Source organism: Chironomus tepperi, unplaced genomic scaffold, assembly GCF_022539635.2.
Source record: "Chironomus tepperi strain 1889 unplaced genomic scaffold, CSIRO-AGI_Ctep_v1 contig_479, whole genome shotgun sequence".
Lineage (NCBI taxonomy): Eukaryota > Metazoa > Arthropoda > Insecta > Diptera > Chironomidae > Chironomus > Chironomus tepperi.
The window spans coordinates 435,512-454,772 of NW_027226601.1; the positions used below are offsets into that span (position 1 = coordinate 435,512).

General features: G+C 34.0%; 1 protein-coding gene across 1 annotated transcript in view; it reads right to left on the bottom strand.

The window, feature by feature from the left end:
- Positions 1-5,238: 5,238 nt before the first annotated feature.
- Positions 5,239-19,261, bottom strand: part of LOC139099692 (glutamate receptor ionotropic, kainate 2-like) — a gene marked incomplete at its 5' end in the record, with an annotated part of 55,625 nt that continues 41,602 nt past the window's right edge. Inside the window, 12 exon segments of the mRNA XM_070652219.1 lie at positions 5,239-5,597; positions 5,679-5,788; positions 5,868-5,924; positions 6,733-6,825; positions 14,574-14,584; positions 14,760-14,793; positions 14,888-15,050; positions 15,813-16,002; positions 16,070-16,082; positions 16,271-16,290; positions 16,509-16,646; positions 17,043-17,181. Coding sequence (XP_070508320.1) covers positions 5,310-5,597; positions 5,679-5,788; positions 5,868-5,924; positions 6,733-6,825; positions 14,574-14,584; positions 14,760-14,793; positions 14,888-15,050; positions 15,813-16,002; positions 16,070-16,082; positions 16,271-16,290; positions 16,509-16,646; positions 17,043-17,181 — 1,256 coding nt within the window.

The following is a 19,261-nucleotide window of genomic DNA, read 5'->3' on the forward strand; positions in this document are numbered from 1 at the left end:
AAAAGTTTTTTTTTTAGATGGAAAAAGTTTGTTGGTAGATGCTGCAATGTTATGCTTTGTTGCTTTATTAATATAGGAATTTCAAGCCATACAAAGGCAAAGTTGCCTCATATGCGAGTTGTTTCTCTGTGACCGAGTGAACTTACCTCCTTTATAAGACTCGATATTGTTCAGAATGGAAAGCATGACTTAAAATAAATTGCTTATTACCATGATATTAATTGGATGTCTCAAATGCTGATAATAAATCGTGAAATATTAGCAATAAATCTTTTCATTCTTAATAGATATTGTCACTGGGTGGCAATCTGTTGTACTCAGATTGCTTATCAAAATCCCCAGCAATCTCATAATCACTAATGTTTCCTTACAAGGATTTATAATGTGCTATAACTAGATAATTCAAAAATTATGGCAATTCAGTGATTCTTAAGCTGTTTGGTACATCTCTTGCATGTGTAGCATAGAAAGTCGCTTGAGATAGACAAAGTACTTGAACACACGTACTTTAATTGACTCGAGGAGGGTTAATCATCTGGCCTACAACGCTCTGACTTGATTCTGGATTCGGCAATATTCCAAAACCATGACAGCCTGGTTTAGAATCATGCCAGAGTCAGATTAAGGATATCATGCCAGCTTGATTTAAAACCAGCATCAAGCTAGAATCAATCCAGTCTGGTTTAAATATGCATCATACTAGAGCCATTGTTATTAGACTTTATTCGGTTCAATTAACGATTAATGTCACGTCAGCCGAATGCAGACTTCTATTTGGATCAATTAAGGACTCAGCAAATCATCGAAGACGTTCCATAAATAAGCCTCAATTGAAAATTCCCCAGATTAAAATGTGAATCTTGATGGAAAACTTGAAAATTATAGTCCTAGCTACAGCATTATCAATCCCTCTAATCAGCAGTTTTTATTTTTTTAACAACTTTTTGTAACAAGCACATTTACACTCTCGGTATCGGAACTGCCGAAAAATAACACAAGAAATAAGAAGGAAAGCTGTGGGAGTGCTGTTTGCATGACGCTTATTGTCGTTAAAAAATAATTTTGTCATCACGATAATTCATAGCTTTATTCTTATTTAAATTTTCCACATTTTTATTGTTGATTCGATTGACTGTCGGCATTTTGTCAGGTTTTTATAGGCAGGAAATTAAAAATTTGAATGTTTTTTGCTTTATTGAGGTTGAGGATTCTTTAAATTATTTTTAAGAATCTAGCCTGGATTAATCAAAAGCATAAATCGAGGAATCGATCAATAATGCGATTTCAGGCTGACGTGACCGGCATTTGATGCCTGTACCTACTTGTCTCTTGATTCGGTTAGCTTTCAAGTTCGAAAATAGCAAAAAGATGAATAATCTGGCATGTATGACTGGCGTAGTCCCAGTTCGAGCAGTAATCCAACCCAAATTTGGTTTTACGCTGGACCCATGCCGGATATACATCAATATGGCTTTATGAGGATCAGTTTTGAGCAAAATTGTCAGAATTGAATGCAAATATCATGTTAAAATCATGATTGGAGAGTATCAAAGTGTTATGGATTGAAACTAGTCATAACTGGCAGAAACAAAGACAGCCATATTTCTATAAATCTACAATCATGCAGATTGTGTCTTGTAGGCCAAAACTTAATGAATATAAAGCCAGAAAACGTCCAACGCAACAAAAATTCAATATGCAATTAATTCCGTCAAAGTTGCTCACGATCGAATAGATTAGCACCCTTTGGCACCGCAATACTTAAGCAAATCTATAAAATTCGCCAAAATAATCATCATGCCATGACTTTTATACCAATTTTCCTGCTTCTACTAAATAATTACTTCTCACATTGAAACGTGATCGTTGAATAAGTAAGTAAGAAAATAATAAGGTACGGAGGCCTGCAGATATTGTTGGGCGAAACAAATGAGATGCATGAAAAAGTAAAATAACAGGAAAAAAAAACATGAAGCGGACGTTTGTTTACGTTCTCATACAATAACAGCAATAATAACAGAAAATAAATTTTTTCATGACTCAACAGCGAGCAGCATTAGAGAAATATTTTCATTCTTCTTTCTATGTGCGTGTAGCAATAAAAATTTGAGTGAGCCGACGCCGAGAGGCAAATGAGAATGTGAGCAGCACACACAGAGTACGAGAAATTCGATTTTCCAAAAATATCACATTGAAAAAAAGAAAGAAAATTTTCGTTGGCTTCACTGACTGGGTTGAATTGAATGTTGACGGGGAATGAATCTTTATAAAAATATGTGGAATGAAAAAATTTCCGCTTTTGACACAAAGGAGCTGACCTAAATATCTTACCTACAATAATTTCACGTTTGGCTAGAGACGAGCCAAAAACTGTCACAATGAGGATGAATATGCTGTATTTCATGATGGAACTAAATTCTTATCTATATGGACTTTTTAAGTCCGAATTCCTTTACTTCTTCTTGTTCCCGAAAATTCTTTTTTTGCTCGCTTGTTTGAAAATAAAACAACTTAAATGTAGCTTCGACAACACACGACTGATCTCCGCACTGATCATCTCGATCATCATTTGTACTGAGAATTATTTTGTCTCTCGAAATCTTTTTCTGCATTTGTGTGTGGAACCTGTCCATGTGTCCTTCAATTCTCATATTCATGTTTTTCACAGTTATTCATTTCCTTCTCAATTGAATTTGAGAAAAAAATTGAGAGGATAAAATGTGGAAAATAGTTGCAAATTGACACTCAGTCATTGACTCTTACAGGTGGCAATGAATTTTAATTGCCCGATATTTATTTTTATTTCATCTTCATTGCGGGGAAAATTTATGATTTGTTTATGTGGAAATTTGTGAGACATGATATATTTTATTGGGATAGGTTGTGGATTTGCTAAATGGATGGACGTTGTTTTGAGATAATTTATGTTAGTTGTGCTGTGTTGGAATTGTGTGACCTGATCGACACAAATGAAGAAGGCTACGTCATGAAACCTTTAAGACTGTACTAAAGCCCTTACCAATTCATAGCCGTCTTCATGTGGCATCCATATGGATCTATTTATGGAAATGCCGTGATCTCATTTTGGTACCATTAAAGTATGATCGTTGCCAGCTAAATTTTATGCCAAAAGGCATAAGTCGTAAAAAAAGCAAAAAATGTAGTATCAGGTCTCGTGGATTCGGTGAAATACCACGCCAAACTCAAATTGGCCAGGAGCCACAATTTGCACAAATTTAGCGTGTTATTGGATTTCTACGAACACAGTCCCACGCTTGAACCACGCTTTTCGCCTTTTCTTTACCGTGTGCCTTTCGGATTAATTAATTTCCAAATTCTTACCTACTTGAGTCACAAGATTTATAGTTACGTATTATCGAATAATTTACAATATCCTCGAACAGACAAGTGGCACAAAATTTATGATGATTAGTTCCTATTGATGCACTGTGAATCGTAGAGCGTTAATAAAGCGGTTGAACTAGTTTCTGTTTCTGGTCAAAACGGTTACTTATCCTATCATAAAATTGAGCTTACGCATGAGCACACGTTCTTTAAGATGAGTAGTCATTGTCTGTTAGAGACCGTCCTTTAAAATTGTTAAATTTTAAACATTTCAACTTTAATTTCAATTGAAAAAAATCTTAAGAAATTCTACGTTTTATTCTCTTAAAGTTATTTAACATAAAATGTCAGAAGTGCTGAAAATAACATTTTGACAGAAAATTATAAGCCTTTTCCTCACATAAATCATGAAAAGACTTTCTTCTTTTCTGGAATTTTAAAATTAAATAAAAAGTAGAAATGAGCTTTAAAGTTTCAAAGAAATCATCATAAATCGTTTTATTTCCCATTTAGGTATACAATAAAAATCACGACTGGGATAAAAAGTAATCTGAAGCACAAGAATACAAATAAAATCAAGAATCAATTCAACTTTACATCTCTGAATTAATTTAGACACACGCGTGTGTAAATATTTTTTATCATCAATTCTCTTTTTCAGGCAAGAAAGAAAGCTAATGCTACATACGTGAGTGTATTTAAAGAGATTTTACCAATTATCGCACACAGCACGAGCTTCTTTTATATTTTAAACTCAATAAAGGATTTAACAGTTTAGCAATAAATGAAGGTATTCTGAAGGAAAAACTTTGGCTTCATCTTTGTAGCAAGTGTGAATGATATTAAGAGTTTTAGTTGGTTTATATAAAGAGTTGAGGATGAAGATATGAAAAGGATATGCAGCACCCAGAAGCACTGTGTCGGGTGGCAATGTGAAAATCGTTGTTATATCTTAAATCCTCGATGTAAATGTTGTCCAGACTATGTGCTGCGGTAAGCGAAGATGAACTTTACTAAATAAACTTGAGCCTTGGTGGAAATCGAGCCTACGTCCACACAAAAGACGAGGAAGTGATCATCAAAATTTTTAGAGTATGTCAAAAGTAAGTAGAGGATGTTCCTAAACTCTCGGGACACACTTGTCTCAAATCACCATCTCGTCTTTTGTGTGGAAAAAGGTGTGTCGTAGAACATAATTTGAGTAGCACTGAGTAGTACGTGCATAGATTCTTATTCGCTATAACACTAACCTGAGTAAACAACACAATGTCTGGTTAAAAGCTAGACCAACAGTCTTCTTGGTCATGAGCTGATCTAACTTAAATTATCTATAATGTTGAAATTTAATGCTTAGCGATCATTTCCTTCCTTTTTCTCAATTCGAGAATTTATGATCCTGTACCAAAAATATTCAGCTAGTCATTTACCCATATAAAAAATTCAACATATTTCCTTTGATTCAAGCATTCAATTTATTACATTTGAAGAGTATTGATGCTCACAACCTTCATGTTCTTCAGTAATTTTCATTACAACTGCAAATTTCCTAATAATTCACAAAATCATTTCCATTAGAATCAGAAAAACTCTTTATTGTTTAATTCCAAAAAACAGAGGGCTTGGTACACACAGCAAATTACAATTTCAATTTTCGTACACAAAAATTAATTTAGTTTTAAATTTCCATTCTACTCTTTGTTCACTCAGCTACACACATTCATAAGGGCATATATAAAAAATTTCCGACTAAATCATCTAAACTAGCGGTGGACAACCTTGTATTTTTCGCGGCACAAATTGATGGTAAGCTTTGACCGAAACTGCACATGGTGTACAGTTCATGACATTTTTTGTTGGTTCACTATTGTGCCGCGGAACACAGGTTGTCCATCACTGATCTAAACAAAAGAAAAGTATATAGCCAGCATAAAGTAATTGCAAATTGATTTTTCTCGCTCTCTTTTTCAATCGGAATTGTTTTTACGAGTAAAGAAATTTCCAATTCGATTTAAATGTGAAAGACTGCGTGACGTAAAGCCGTAATTTACTTTCTCATCGTTATTTAGATTGACACTGTGTAGAGATTTTTCCTTGCAACTTTGTGCTTCCGATCCATATCTTGATGATTTTTGTGAGCGTGGCGTTGATTTTGGACTCTCGGATTCAGATAGACGATTACAGACAGGCTTTGTAGTGATCCAGATGTTTACTGCAAATAATAATTCGCTCCTTAATGCCTCCCATGGTGTTAGCTTTATAGGATACAAAAAAATATAAAGTATTAAATTAAAGAGAAACGAGGAACCGCAAAATAAAATGAAAAATCATCAAACCTTTTGCTCAACAGCGACCTTTTTGACATTCCATAGAAATTCTAGTACGGCAACAATTAATGCAAAAAGACATCCGAAACCCAAAACCACAAAAACACCACCAACAGCATCTGCAATGTAATTGGCACACAAAAAAACATTCTTTGTTGTGTTTATGTCATTATCATCACGTTCGAAAGCAACAATTACCTATTCCCAATTCAGCAGCATCATCAGAACCGCCAGATTCAGGCTTTTTGCACATTCCTTTTAAAGAGAGTTTGTGAGAAAATTGTGATAATTAATTAAATTAATTTTAATTCTACACGAGTTGAACTTATTTGAAGTATAAACACGAGCTTGATTATGTAGGAAGTGATTGCTAATGTTTTTAAATGATTGCCTGCTGATATTTAGTGCCTAGAAGAGGAATGAGCAACCTTTATTTTTTTGGCACACCTTGGTCGTAAGCTTCGACCGGCAAACGGTTCATGGCATATTCAAAAATTTGATGGTGACACACCGCGGAACACAGGTTGCAAACCAATGGCCTAGACATTGAAGTATTGATGTGGTTGATGTCACGGTACTGTCTTCGCACTACTGTATCGTACTCTCGATGCATCATTGATACTCCATTGGTGCAGGACTCATATACAACTTTGCCATTCTAGGTGTGTCATTGTACTGTACCAGTAGTGTATCTAGACCGTGCCATGTCGTACCGTAACTTACTACCACCGCAGAAATCAATCCTAAAATCTTTAAATGTAACTAAGTTCTCAAAGTCACCAGGTCTTAAAAATAAAGCATGATTGCTTTCATCCAAAAACCATCACCCGAGAGAGTCAAATATAGAAGGCTCTGCTAAATCTGTTAATTTTGGGCGGCTTCCAACTAAAGTCTTTAAAAGTCCACGATGGCGGAGCATTCTTTATTTGTGTCACTTGGACCAGGTTATTCGAATATTAGTTCAAACACCAAATATCAGCAAATATCATTAAAGACATTCATTTCCGCTAAATTTACTCGATTCTATTCTAGTAAAAAATACAAAATTTAGTACTAAACAAACCTCCTTTCCACCATTTCTCCTTCAAAGCACTCAATTTTCCATCCTCTTGAAGCTTTAATACAGCACCGCTAATTGCTGTACGATATGGTGAATCTACGTGATTGAGAGAAAGCTCTTTTATATATTATATGAAATTTTTTTGTGCTTTTATTTCGTAACAATAAATGAAACAGGCATAAGTGTTAATTAGTATTTGTGAATTTGTTATGTTCATACGTGCATGTAGTGAGGAAGTGAAAACTTTACCTCATTGTTGATTATACATTAGTGTTAATGTGTATGTGCATGCTAAAAATTATGGTATGGAATATATTCACTAATGGGAAGATTCATTAAAATGAGCAAGCACTTTTTGTGGCTTAGTCTTAATTTTGAATTTCCGCTTCAACGATAATTACCGAAAATCTGTTAAAACTATGGCTGGGATTTTTTTTTGAAAAATTGGAAAATGTTTTCATCTTCTTTAAAGTTTTTTCATGCAGAAGAGGAGATAGAGGAATCTGAATTTGAAGGATTTGTGCTTTACAAAAGCATCATTTGAATCTTTAATGAAAGAGATTTTTTATGACTTTTTGGGATGATTTAGGAAATCTTTTGAGTTAAGGAATTAAAAATTATTGGTATAGATTAGGGTTGTTCATAAATGATGTAGCGTAGAATAGAGGAGATTACTAGAATTAATTATGCATTATTCTTACCAAAGCTCGAAGTCGATTCAGTTTTTTGATTGAAAAGTCGACTTGACTCCACATGTAAATCTAGTCAACTTCGAGCTATGATTATTACAAAATACAATGCCATATTGGCTGCAAAAACAGATACAAGTAGAAAATCTAGATGTCAAAGACCGATTTAAGAGGTATGTATATAAAATACAAATTTGTTCTCTAATTGGAATTTGGAAAAACATGTCAAAAATCAGCACTAACTCTCAGGTCAAAATTACCACTGCATGATCACTGAATATCTGGCTTTTTACCCACCGGGACGTTTTCCCACCCCAAAAACGCCAGTCTAATGTATTTTTGTCCATTTGGTCTCTTACTTCTGGAATGATGTCATTTAACCATTTCGAAATGACGTCATTAATGATGTACTTCTGATTTTTCAGCATTAACAAAAATTCAAAATTCTCATCAAATAAAACCTCTTAATCCCCAATTAAATCAGACTCAAAATTAATGCTCATAAAAATTGATGATAATCTCTTTAAATTATGAACTTTTGTGAAAACATTAAAGAATCGCCAGAACAATCATCGAGGGGAGAAAGTTTTATGAAACTTTTCATTTTCCGTCAATTTGTGAGTTCATAAATTTAGCTCATTTGTATTTTCTTTTGTTTTTTGGGATTCTAAACACAACTGAAGAAGGCTGCCAAATTTAGATGGCTTCTATTTGGTGTTAGATAGTTAGATAAAGCTCAAATTCGGCTTGAGTTAGCTCAACTTCATGTAAAAATTGAGCGCTAGTGTTGATTAAAGAGGTTTAGCGGACCCTTTAAAGTTCCATGATGAAGCCTTCTTCATTTGTGTCGATTGGTATAAAAGTATCAAATAATTTATTGAGAGCTGGTAAGTAAATTGGATTATTTTCAAAAAATTATGAGGAACATTAAAGTTTAGATCAGTGGTGGTCACACCATGTTGGTAAGCCTTAACCAGAATATGTTTTATGGCATTTTCGAAATTTTGACACACTAGTGTGCCGTGGCATAAAGGTTGCTCCATTAATATAGATTGAACTTTCAATGATTAATTGCTGGATAAAATGCTCTGCCAAACAATAATTAAAACTGACCACAAAATAATCAATGCGTAAAGCTAATAATCATAACTTCTCATAATCATCGACATAGGCACTAAATTATTAATTAAAATTCAAAATAATTAAAATAATAAATTTCAATAATCAAAAAAGCTCTAAATTAATTTATTATTATATACTTTAGATATTTAATGTCCAAGGAAATTAGGCACGAACTTCATTATGTTAACAAACAATAATTAATTAGTCGAAAAAATCACGATCCCCGCTAGAAAATTTCCTAAGCTATAACTCAAAAATTCCATTCCAATTTTTCAGCAGTCAGTGCCATTAAATAGGCAGTCACAAAAGATGTCATCAGCAGTATTTATGGAACTATACATAATTAAAGTAAAAGGCAGACCCAAAAAAATTAAATTATAAACATTAATTAAAGCTATTCTTTATGCTGTCGACAATTTACTAGGATTCATGCTGCTTCCTATGCAAAAAAGGAACCTCCAAAGCACGAAGCAGTAGCATTAATGTCATTAATCAAATATAAAAATGAAGCAAATGAATTTTATCATTTTTCTCTATGAGATGTACAAGGCCGCAATTGTACGTGATGCTTAAACATTCAGCTATTCTCGTCTCTCTCTGACTGTTTGACTTTAATTTAAGTTTTTATGCCTTTTTCATTCAAATTTCGCTGATTTTTCGTCATAAATTTATCTTTTTCATTTTAGAGAACTGAGACTTTTGCAAGACTTTTGCTTTCGTTGGCAAAAATAAGTTGAAACTTTTGCTTCCTTATTACACAACAGCTTTAAATGAGTCTAATAAAAGAAGGGAAAGCTTTAAAGAAAATCTTTGAATAATTTCGACTGTGCTGTGTTATTGTTGTGCTTGGTTTTGCTCACAACGATAAAAAACTGTTTGTGGAAATAAAATGTGAAAGAGGAACAGAAAGAGTGGCAACAATAGTTATGTGCAGAAAGTTGGGAATGCGACTTATTGTTGTGTTAAGAGCGCATTTTGTACAAGCTTAAAAAAGCAGCTGTGACGAGATTTGATGAAAAGTAAGGTTGATTTTGGTGACTGGAGTTGAATGGCTATTACAGTTGATTGAGCCATTTTGACCAGTTCTACTGGAATTCACCGATAAAACTAGTTTCAAACGCCATCTGGGGCCATTTATCACAATTGATCTATACTGCCTACGAAGCCAATAAGTAAGAGATCAATTTCACATACTTCAGTCCAAATGTGATTTGGGTATGTCAGATTTTGTAACATAGGATGCTTCTACGCCATGTTTAAGCCCTTCTTAAAATCAAATTATGCTAAGTTTCAAATGATCCCGAGGAAATTCCAAGAACTGATGAAAAGAAGCTGTCGAGTGATATTATTACACTTGCAATCGGGTATTGTGGCAAGTGAAAAACAGGAAATCAGCAAATTTCAGATGCCATCTGTGTTTCTCATAAACCTGATGTACCTACCAATATCAATCTATATCCAGCAAACCATAATTAGCTAGCGATTCTCACACTTAAGACAAAGCATAGCACTTGACTCAAAACCTTTTGTCTAGCAGGCTAGTTAACATCAACTGCCATTGAAACAACACACAAATAAGGCAAGAAAGGAGAAAAGATGATTTCGTAATAAAGCTTTATGTTGTTGCTCCCTTACATCTTCATTTTCTCCATATTTTTTCCTCCCTGTTCCCTTATTATTTTTCTGCTGTAGAAGAAATATGAGGCATGAATAAAGTGATGTATATTGTGTGTTGCAGGCATTAAAAAATTAAGTGTCATTATTTCCACGTTTTTTTTTACTCTAACAATTGCGCTATTTTTAAATAACATGTATCACTGTGTAGCGTTGCTCTTAAAAAAAGTGACAATAAAAAATCATAAAAAAGCTTGCATGACATTCACTTCCGTTTTTTGATGTGAGAAAGAAAGGAACAGAATTCCCTTGAGACAATGAAAAAAAAGTTGTTTCTTCTCATTTTCCTTTTTTTGTCGTACCAAAATTGAGTATGAAGACCTAACAACAAGACGTGAAGAAAAATTGACACAAGTGCCAAAATTTCTCATTCAAATAAAAAATTACAAAGGGACTGATTAGAATGCGACTTCAGCGCATTTTTTTCCATAATTTGTTCCAAAATTAGATCCAGTAAGCTTCAAATCACTTCCCATTAAATTTATAAACGTTAAAGAATTTTTATCATTTAACGGTTTTTTTTAACTTAAATTTTCTAACGGTTGCTAAAAATTCAAATTTTTAAAATCAACGCTTTTAAAAACGGACTTTTAAAATCTTTTATTACGGATCTAATGCTTCAAACTAGAGCTTTCTACGGTGCCTAGTTGCCAAGATCTCGTCCCTTACCCAGCCCAGCCTTGCCGGGTACTGAACAAAGTGTATTATTAACTGCCTTTTTGTTAAAAAATGCTCTAAAAACTTTCTTTTCCGTACGAAGAAAACTTAAAACAAAAATCACAAACGCATATCCGTTTGAACCTTTTTCACTTTCAATCTTTACGTCATACTCGGAATCAATCACTGATTGAAGCAGAAGAAGAAATGTTCAAAAACTTTCTCTTTGATTGAATACACGATGGGGTGTCCAATAAGAGTAGTTTAATGTCTTGCAGTGGACACTACAGGAGATGAGATCATTTCCTCAGTCAAATATATGACTTTTACCATGACATCCCGTATGACTACGATTTGAGAATTAATGTAATTGAATCTAACGTCAATTAGTCTAATGGAATATTGGACTATTTCTCGTAAATATGACTTTTATTGTGCTGCACAGGAGGTTGGTGTGGTTTGAAACTTTAACTTGACGGAGAATTATGTGACTGCTATAATACTAGGAATTTTGGGGCGAGGATATGTGCTATAATTATATCAAAAAATTCAATTGAAATCTAAAATTAGAAAGGTAAACACACAGCAGGTGCAATAGAACTACTGAGTGAATAATAAAGTCATAAGTGTTGTGAATATTAAGTAATTCTTAAAATGGATCATTTGTTGGGATAGAAGACACTCATGGAATTACTTTAAGGTGTATAAAGTGGATATGTATACCAGATGCGTAGGGAGAAGTTATTTAAGGGATTGGGAGGAGAGGAGGTGGGGTAATGAAGCTCTGTCATATGATACGCGACAATTTTGCGGGGACTTTGAGATTTTTTCCACGAAATTCACTAGTAAATTGAAGAATTTTGTCCAAAAATTAGATGAAGAAGGTGAGTGGTTGACCTCAAACTCATCCTTGCCTTCACCCCTTTAGATACGACATTGTATATGCATATTTATGTCAATAGAAAGCTCTTGATTTAATGTCCACGTTATTGCCATTTTTTTAGGCTTCAGCTAAGAATTCCAGATCTGAATTTTCTACATTTTAGATTCCCAAGCCTGCATTCTTGGGCTGTATCTTAATGTTGTCCAAGACTGAAAGCCTGGAATTTCGGACGAACTTTGCATTTTTGCCATTTTTGAAACGGTTTTTGAATTTGTTTCGATTTAAAGACGTATGTCGATTTTAATACGACAAATTTGTAAGAAATGATTCGTATTATATGTGAATCTTTGAGTTACATAAGCACTGCTAATTCAATACTTATGTAAAGCATTAAATACTAATTCGAATTTACATAATTCATCTAAAATTCAATATTTGTATGTATTTATCTGTATTGATCTGATTAGCATTTGTAACAAAAGAATCCATCGGGAATCCTCAACGCAATGCAGTTCTACAGATTCGCAAGTTAATTTAACAAAGGAATTACCCAAAACTCGTAATTTTTAAGGATATGAAGCCAAACAACTGAAAATCTTTAAGAGAAAAAAAATCTCAAAATTAATTTTTCTTTTACAATTGGAAATCCCTCACAAACCAATCAATCAGCATGAAACCCTGTGAGAATTCATGTTGTCGACTTTTCTCAAGGAAATAAGAAATTTATTTTGTCCTCAATTCACTTTACAGCTATTTTCAACATCGATGGATGTCTCAGCAAATTTGTTTCGTTTTTCGTATTTTTATAAAAATTTCTTCTTCGAATGCTGGAAACTAAATTGATTTTATTCTGTATTTTTCTGCATGTATGGATGTGTATAGGATATTGTGTATTCTATTCATAGACAGATCTACACTCCATCATCATCATCATTTATAAATTGAATTACTCAAAATGCTTATCTAGTTTTATATCCTTTAAATCTTCTTTCTCAATGCAATATTAATAACATGAGAGAGACACTTACTTCCTTAATGTGTCAATGAATAGAAATTTTTTCGATCATTTGAGTATGGATATAAATTGAAACTTTCTATTACGGATATTAAAAAGGGAAGAAAAAAAAAATGTTTTGAAATTTGATGGGTGCTGAATAGACTTTAGAAATTGATTTTGTAGAAAATCTTTTGAGTTTAAATCTAGCATGGAAAATTTTAATTGGATTTCAAAGGAATTCCTTTAGAAAGCATTAGCAGAAATAGAAAAGGAAATCTAATGATTGGAAAAGTTTCTAAAGGAATTCTCATGTCTGTTAAATTATCTGAGGAAATAGAGTTGTTGAATTGATAAAAAAAGTATTTTTGGCACTAGATCACGCTGCACGTTTATGGCAGTGGTGGACACTTTATTATTGTTGAGTGTATCGTGTCGAGTGTGTCGTGGCACATAAGTTACCCACAACGGATATATGATGATGTAGCAAGGATATCAACTTTAGATACCCCAAATTACTGGTTGGATCAGTCAGCTACAACATTTTAAATTCATCAGAAGTAAGAAAACATCCCCAGTGAAAATATCCAGCAATCCGCAAAATGTGTCGAAATCAGCCGTCGCGTTGCCTTCAGATCAACTTCGGGTCTCTCCATCAATACGACGACATATCCCTTGCTCTACCCTAGCGAACCCAATGTGCACCGAGGAATTTTATTCAAATCAAAAGCATCTCACACATCTCAAGTCATGCATTTAAAATAAATATTCCATGATTTTTCTACATCTTCCTGCTGTTGCTCCATGCAAAGGTGAATCAGATGAACGGCAAACTTGAATCTTCAAAATCATCTTAATTTATTCCAACATTTCGCACATGTTATCATTATATTGAGAATTCTACGTGTTATTCATTAAAATGATTCGAAATGAAGCCAAAAAAGAAAATTAAATCAAATCAAATCATGTCCTTATATGAACGTGTATGAATAAGTGTTTTGAGAATACTTGAATCGTTATATCCTAGTGCTGGGGAGGGTAACTTGAATTAGATTGAATTATATTTATGTTCTGAGGAAATATCTTAAAGTATCCAGAACAGTACAACCCATAGCAGGCAATGAGCATTATTTAAAAAGCTTGCTATACTTTGATTTACTAGTTAAGCTTGCTAACGAGCGTGAACTCAGCTTACTCTGCTCTTGCAAACATGTTCTTTGTATTCTAAGGAACATGTTCTTTAATCACTGCTAAGACGTCTTATTGAGGGTTTACGAGAAGTTACCGTGACGGTTGATGGCTGTCGAATCATGGTTATGATTTTTACACATTGGATGTTCGGACGTTCATCTAGGAGTAAGAACGAAGCCTGCTTTATAAGCCTCTGCTTGAAAGTAATGATTAGATCAGACTCTTGCCCTTAAATGCAATAAGAGACCGGTTTTAAGTACCGTAGAGGTATTTTTTTTTTTGAAGCATGAAAGCATTCTCTGTTAGGGTTTGTTCACATGATTCGTTGATAAACAGGAGATGAAGTCTGAGATGACAGTCTGCCTAAATCTCTGATTTGATCAAATTCAATTTTATACCTTTACATGGGTTTTTGATCTTGATTTTGACTTTGTTGAAATCTAAATAAATTTCTGGAAAATTACTCATTCCCCTAAAAGCCATTCACAGTAACTGAACAACCCCAAGGTTGCCTTCGCACTGATTCATTATTTGAATGAAATATTGTTAGTACAAAAATCGATACTCGTGAGGAATGAGCAAAATTCTGAAGGAAGTAATGTATGATTGAAATAAACTTCATATCTCTACTTACTCAATGGAAGCCTATGATGAATGAATGAAAAGAAAATAAGAAGAAAAATTTATTTCAATTTCATTATTGAGAAGCACAAAAAAAGTAGAGGAATGAGGAACAAGGAGTGAGAAAAAAGCAATTAAATTTTCGAGACTCGAGATTGAAATGCTTAAAATTCAAAATCCAAAGATATAGATTACTTACGCTATTCCATAGCTTTTCGAGTCCAATAGACCACCTAACATAAGAAATGAGATTCGTAATTTAAATTCAAATTGGAATTGTCAAAACATTGAGATTAGATATCTATAAATAAGAATATATATATTGACCTATTTGAACTAGATCACAATAGCGTTCTGTGAAATATTCGAGCATTGTTGACTCCATCAAATAAGCATATTGACGCTTTCCTTTCAATACTCTGTCGCGTCCTTCGTCATTGTTATTTACAAATACTGTCGGTCGAGATGATTCCATTGCTGCCCACATTCGCTGTTCAATAGAATGGAGAATAAGAATGAGCATTTTTTAGCGTAAGTAACGAGATTTTTTGTTGATTGAAGTTATTTAAGGCAAATTTACTTGTCTGACTGCTACTCGAGTGGAAAACTTGACATAATGTACAGTTAACAACTACATAGATCTATTCCGAGAGGCACACGACGAAGAAAAGGCGAAAAATGTGAAATCAGGCTAGCAGAGTTGACGTGGAGTTGGATTTCATCTAATAAGGCCTTATGCTAAGGACTAGTCATCCCTACTTACTTCGCTGGCCATATAGATCAACTGTGGTCTAAGACATCCCTCAGATGACGCCTAAACCAGGCTCTATCGCTGGCTTCCATCTGCTAATTACCAATACCAACCGCAATATTGGTTCTTTATACAGTTCCCTTCCAGGATGTCATTGTCTTCAAGGAGTTATCCTGGGCCACATTTTTTGTCTACTACACGGTGTTCCTTTTGGATATGTACGATCGTCTAGTGACACAATTTATGGAAGTTTCAGGAAATACTTTAACTAGTGGACTGTAGGTCCAGTAATTAACTAAACACCGTGCCAAGATGTCCACTCGGACACAGGTCTTGATATTTGATATGCGTTATATCATGTCATAAATTCCATCACTTCCAGTAACCCAGTAACTCACAAGTGTATAAAAATGTTCAATGGAATTTCAAATCAAACAAGACATTCGTGAATGTGGAGGAAGTACGGATATTTGCTCTATAAAATTTAATTGAATCAATCACCTGATATGTTGAGAAATTCGATTCCTGAAAGAATTTCATTGTACTTCCGCCCTTAACTGCGCCATATTTAATTTTACTCTGCTTCGCTAAATCCTCAGCAGAATTAATTGTTGCGTCCATTCTTTCCATTGTTAAAAACGCCGCTAAATTTGCCGTGTACGAGGCGAGCATAATCAATGCAAAAAACCACCTTTTAATGAAAATATCTCTCTTTGGTCATTTGTAGCTATTAGCATATGCAACTCTCGCATACTCACCACATACAAGCCACTATGATGTGCATATTTGTTAGGCAGTAAAGTGCATTCGATGGTCATGTATTCAGATGTGTTTATTCGTATGGAAATATAAAAAATGGAAAGTGTTAAATAAATTTAATTAAATTGGTTTTAACAAGCCAGCATGTTAAGGCTCAAGTGATTTTCAATTTACTTTGGCAATTATCCAGTAATCCTTACCGATTCGAGTTGATATAGCCCTTTTTTATTTGTTGTACGTGTTTCACATATATGACAATATTTTGTATGAAGTTCAGAAAAATCGATTAAAGTGATGTGATGGACATAATGGACAGTTGAGGCATGCAGTAATTTCAGTATAATTTATTGCAAAAGCAAGATACATGACATGAAAATAAGGATGTAAAGAGAGCAAAATTAACAGCTTAAGAGATTTAAATTACTATGTCAGACTTACTTAGGAAGTATATCACATCCCTGACCCATTATACTGCCCATCGTTAGCCAAATACAATTGTGCATATTCCATATATTCTCCAATTCTTCCGGTTCTTGATTACACGGATGTGATGATTCCCAGTCATCTGGAGCCATTCTGAAATGTGTACAATGGATATATGTGAATAAGGAAAGAATAATAATGGATAGAGCAGTGCTGTTCGAACTTTTTTTGGTCATGGCACTCTTTAGTAAGAAGACTTGACTAAAATGGCATATAAGAGTGCCGCGTCACTCAGTTTGGGCAACAATGAGCTTAATTAAGAGCTCAGATGTGTATCAAGGAGAGGTGGATAACCTTTAAGTCACGGAACATCAAAAATGCTGTTCCGTCGACAGCGAGCAAATATTTTAGATGCAAAGTGTCCCATGACATACAAAAGGTTGACCACCACTGCACTAGACTAAGGGAATGTATACAAAAGCAAATAAATGTCCAAATAATGGACTCAAAGTCAACTTATTCCTTTATTATCTTTATTTTATATCTCACCTTGACAGCACAAACAGCAAAATTGAAACACCGAGGTAAGCAGCGAGCATGTAAACCCAAACATCAACACTCAGGGGTGATAAAAATGAAAACAAATTTGGATCTTGTTTAACTGGCTTCAAAAATAGAATACTGATGCCTTTTTGGGGGGGAGAGAATGAAAAGAACATATTAATGCTGAAAAATTGTTCGTTTCCACAAAAAAAAGCCACAAGTCTTATATCCTCTCACTTCCATGAACACATCAACATACATACATCCACAAAAAAATTCATTTATTTAAATATGCCAACAAAAATGACATTTGATTGAAGTATGTCACACATATCCTCATGTTGACACAAATATGAAGTCAGAGAGACCTCAAATTATGTGACATACGATGTAAGTAACAGAACAAAATTTTGTGGTATTTTAAAATGAGTTTGGAAAGGCTTTGTGCCAATAATAGATGCTGTGTGTTGTGGGATATCACATTTTTTGGTTTTGAGTGTTGAGGAAATGAGAAAAATTTACGTATTTACTTGATGATTTTTGTAGGAAATTCTAGATGATGTGTAGGAAGCAGTCTTGAATAATATTTGAGAAATTATGACAGCTTTTTGGTTTTCTGGGAAATTCTTTTGTGGGATTTTCTTGGAAATGTTTCTTGTTTTAACGAGTTTGTGGATTAAGATGAAGCACATGACTTGAGGATTATATGTTGCGTCATCAACTCATACATGACATCCATAAAAGAAGTGTAATATCCAATTCTCATCCTCATATATGCGAATGACTGACAAATATATTGCAAATTCCATCCAAAAGCCATAAATTTTTACAAAAATGGCAAATCCTAATTGAAAACTAACAAAATATTCAGTTGACAATTTCAAGAATGCACATAATTGATAACAGCAGCTATTGCTTGCTATGACATGCATCCACAATTTTAAAATATTCAATTGTACAGTTATAAAAGTACATTTCAACCCGAACAGCACAACGAGGGTTGAAGTAGTTCATGACGTAGTAGTTAGAGTGTCGGGCAACCGACCCTAATGACCTGAGTTAGATCCCAGTAAAAGTCTGGTCGTGTTGGATTATTTTTTCGCTATTTCAAGTCACAACACTTCGTCGACACCTGTGTATTCGCGACACCCACATTATGGCTAGGTATGGAGAGTTGGCAGGACTCCATAGTGGAGGCGTCTTTTTGGTCTTTTAAAGTCCGGACTCCCAAAATCCTACCAACTCTATGGGTATGTGCATTGCATTGGTATATCCTAGGTAATGCAACTGTGCAGAGTCATCGAGAAATGCGACTCACCGCATTGTGCTGCTCGGATTTTATTTTTATATCCACAAACAATAGAACTAAAATTTCATCCATAAATAATTCTAATTCATTTCAGCATCTCCGCCATCGTTCGGATGACAGTCATTCTATAAACTGACAATAATTTATTTCTTTCATTTTTATTCCCATTCAACCATTTCAATGTTCAATTTTAGTTAGTCATGCAGAAGAGTTTGGTAAAATATATATATATAATTTCTAAAAAACAGGAACCTCGTTCTGTCTCAATTGCATGTGTATGACTATTGTTTTTGAATTTCTTTTGTTATATTATGAGATGGAGCGTAAAAACAATAGAAAAATTTAAAATATGGAGAAAATATAAGTACATAAAGCAGAGTGCTGTATATATTATTCAGAAAAGGATTGTGTTGGTTGTAAGATAGAAATGAATCAGGGGGATTAAGGATTTTAGGAAAAGTTTACTTTTTTGAGGTTAATATTTTTGACAAACATTTGATGTGAGTTGCTCCTGTCTATAATCTAATTAGAGCCGACTAGATAGCTACTGTGATGAAACTTTGTAATGATTAGGACCTCCGCTTATTCTTCGTGTGAATGGGTAGGTCATGTGAACAGACGACAACAGAGTGTCCCAGTATATAGAGTAACCTTTGCAGACTTTATGGACGGCAAATGATCAAGAGGAAGACCGAAAATGTCCTGGATTGTTTTGTTGATAAGGAACCTAGAGTTCTCAATATCCCAAATTGGCAGAAGTTATCGAAAGATAGAGCTGTCTACAGACGTTCTTGAAACGCGGCCCTCGTGCGCCCCAGCCAAGAAAGTAAGTAAGTAAGTAAGGATTAAATCAAAATCGAAACTGCGATCAATGATCTGTTGTACCATCCCAAAGCCTCTACAGAATGTTCATGTC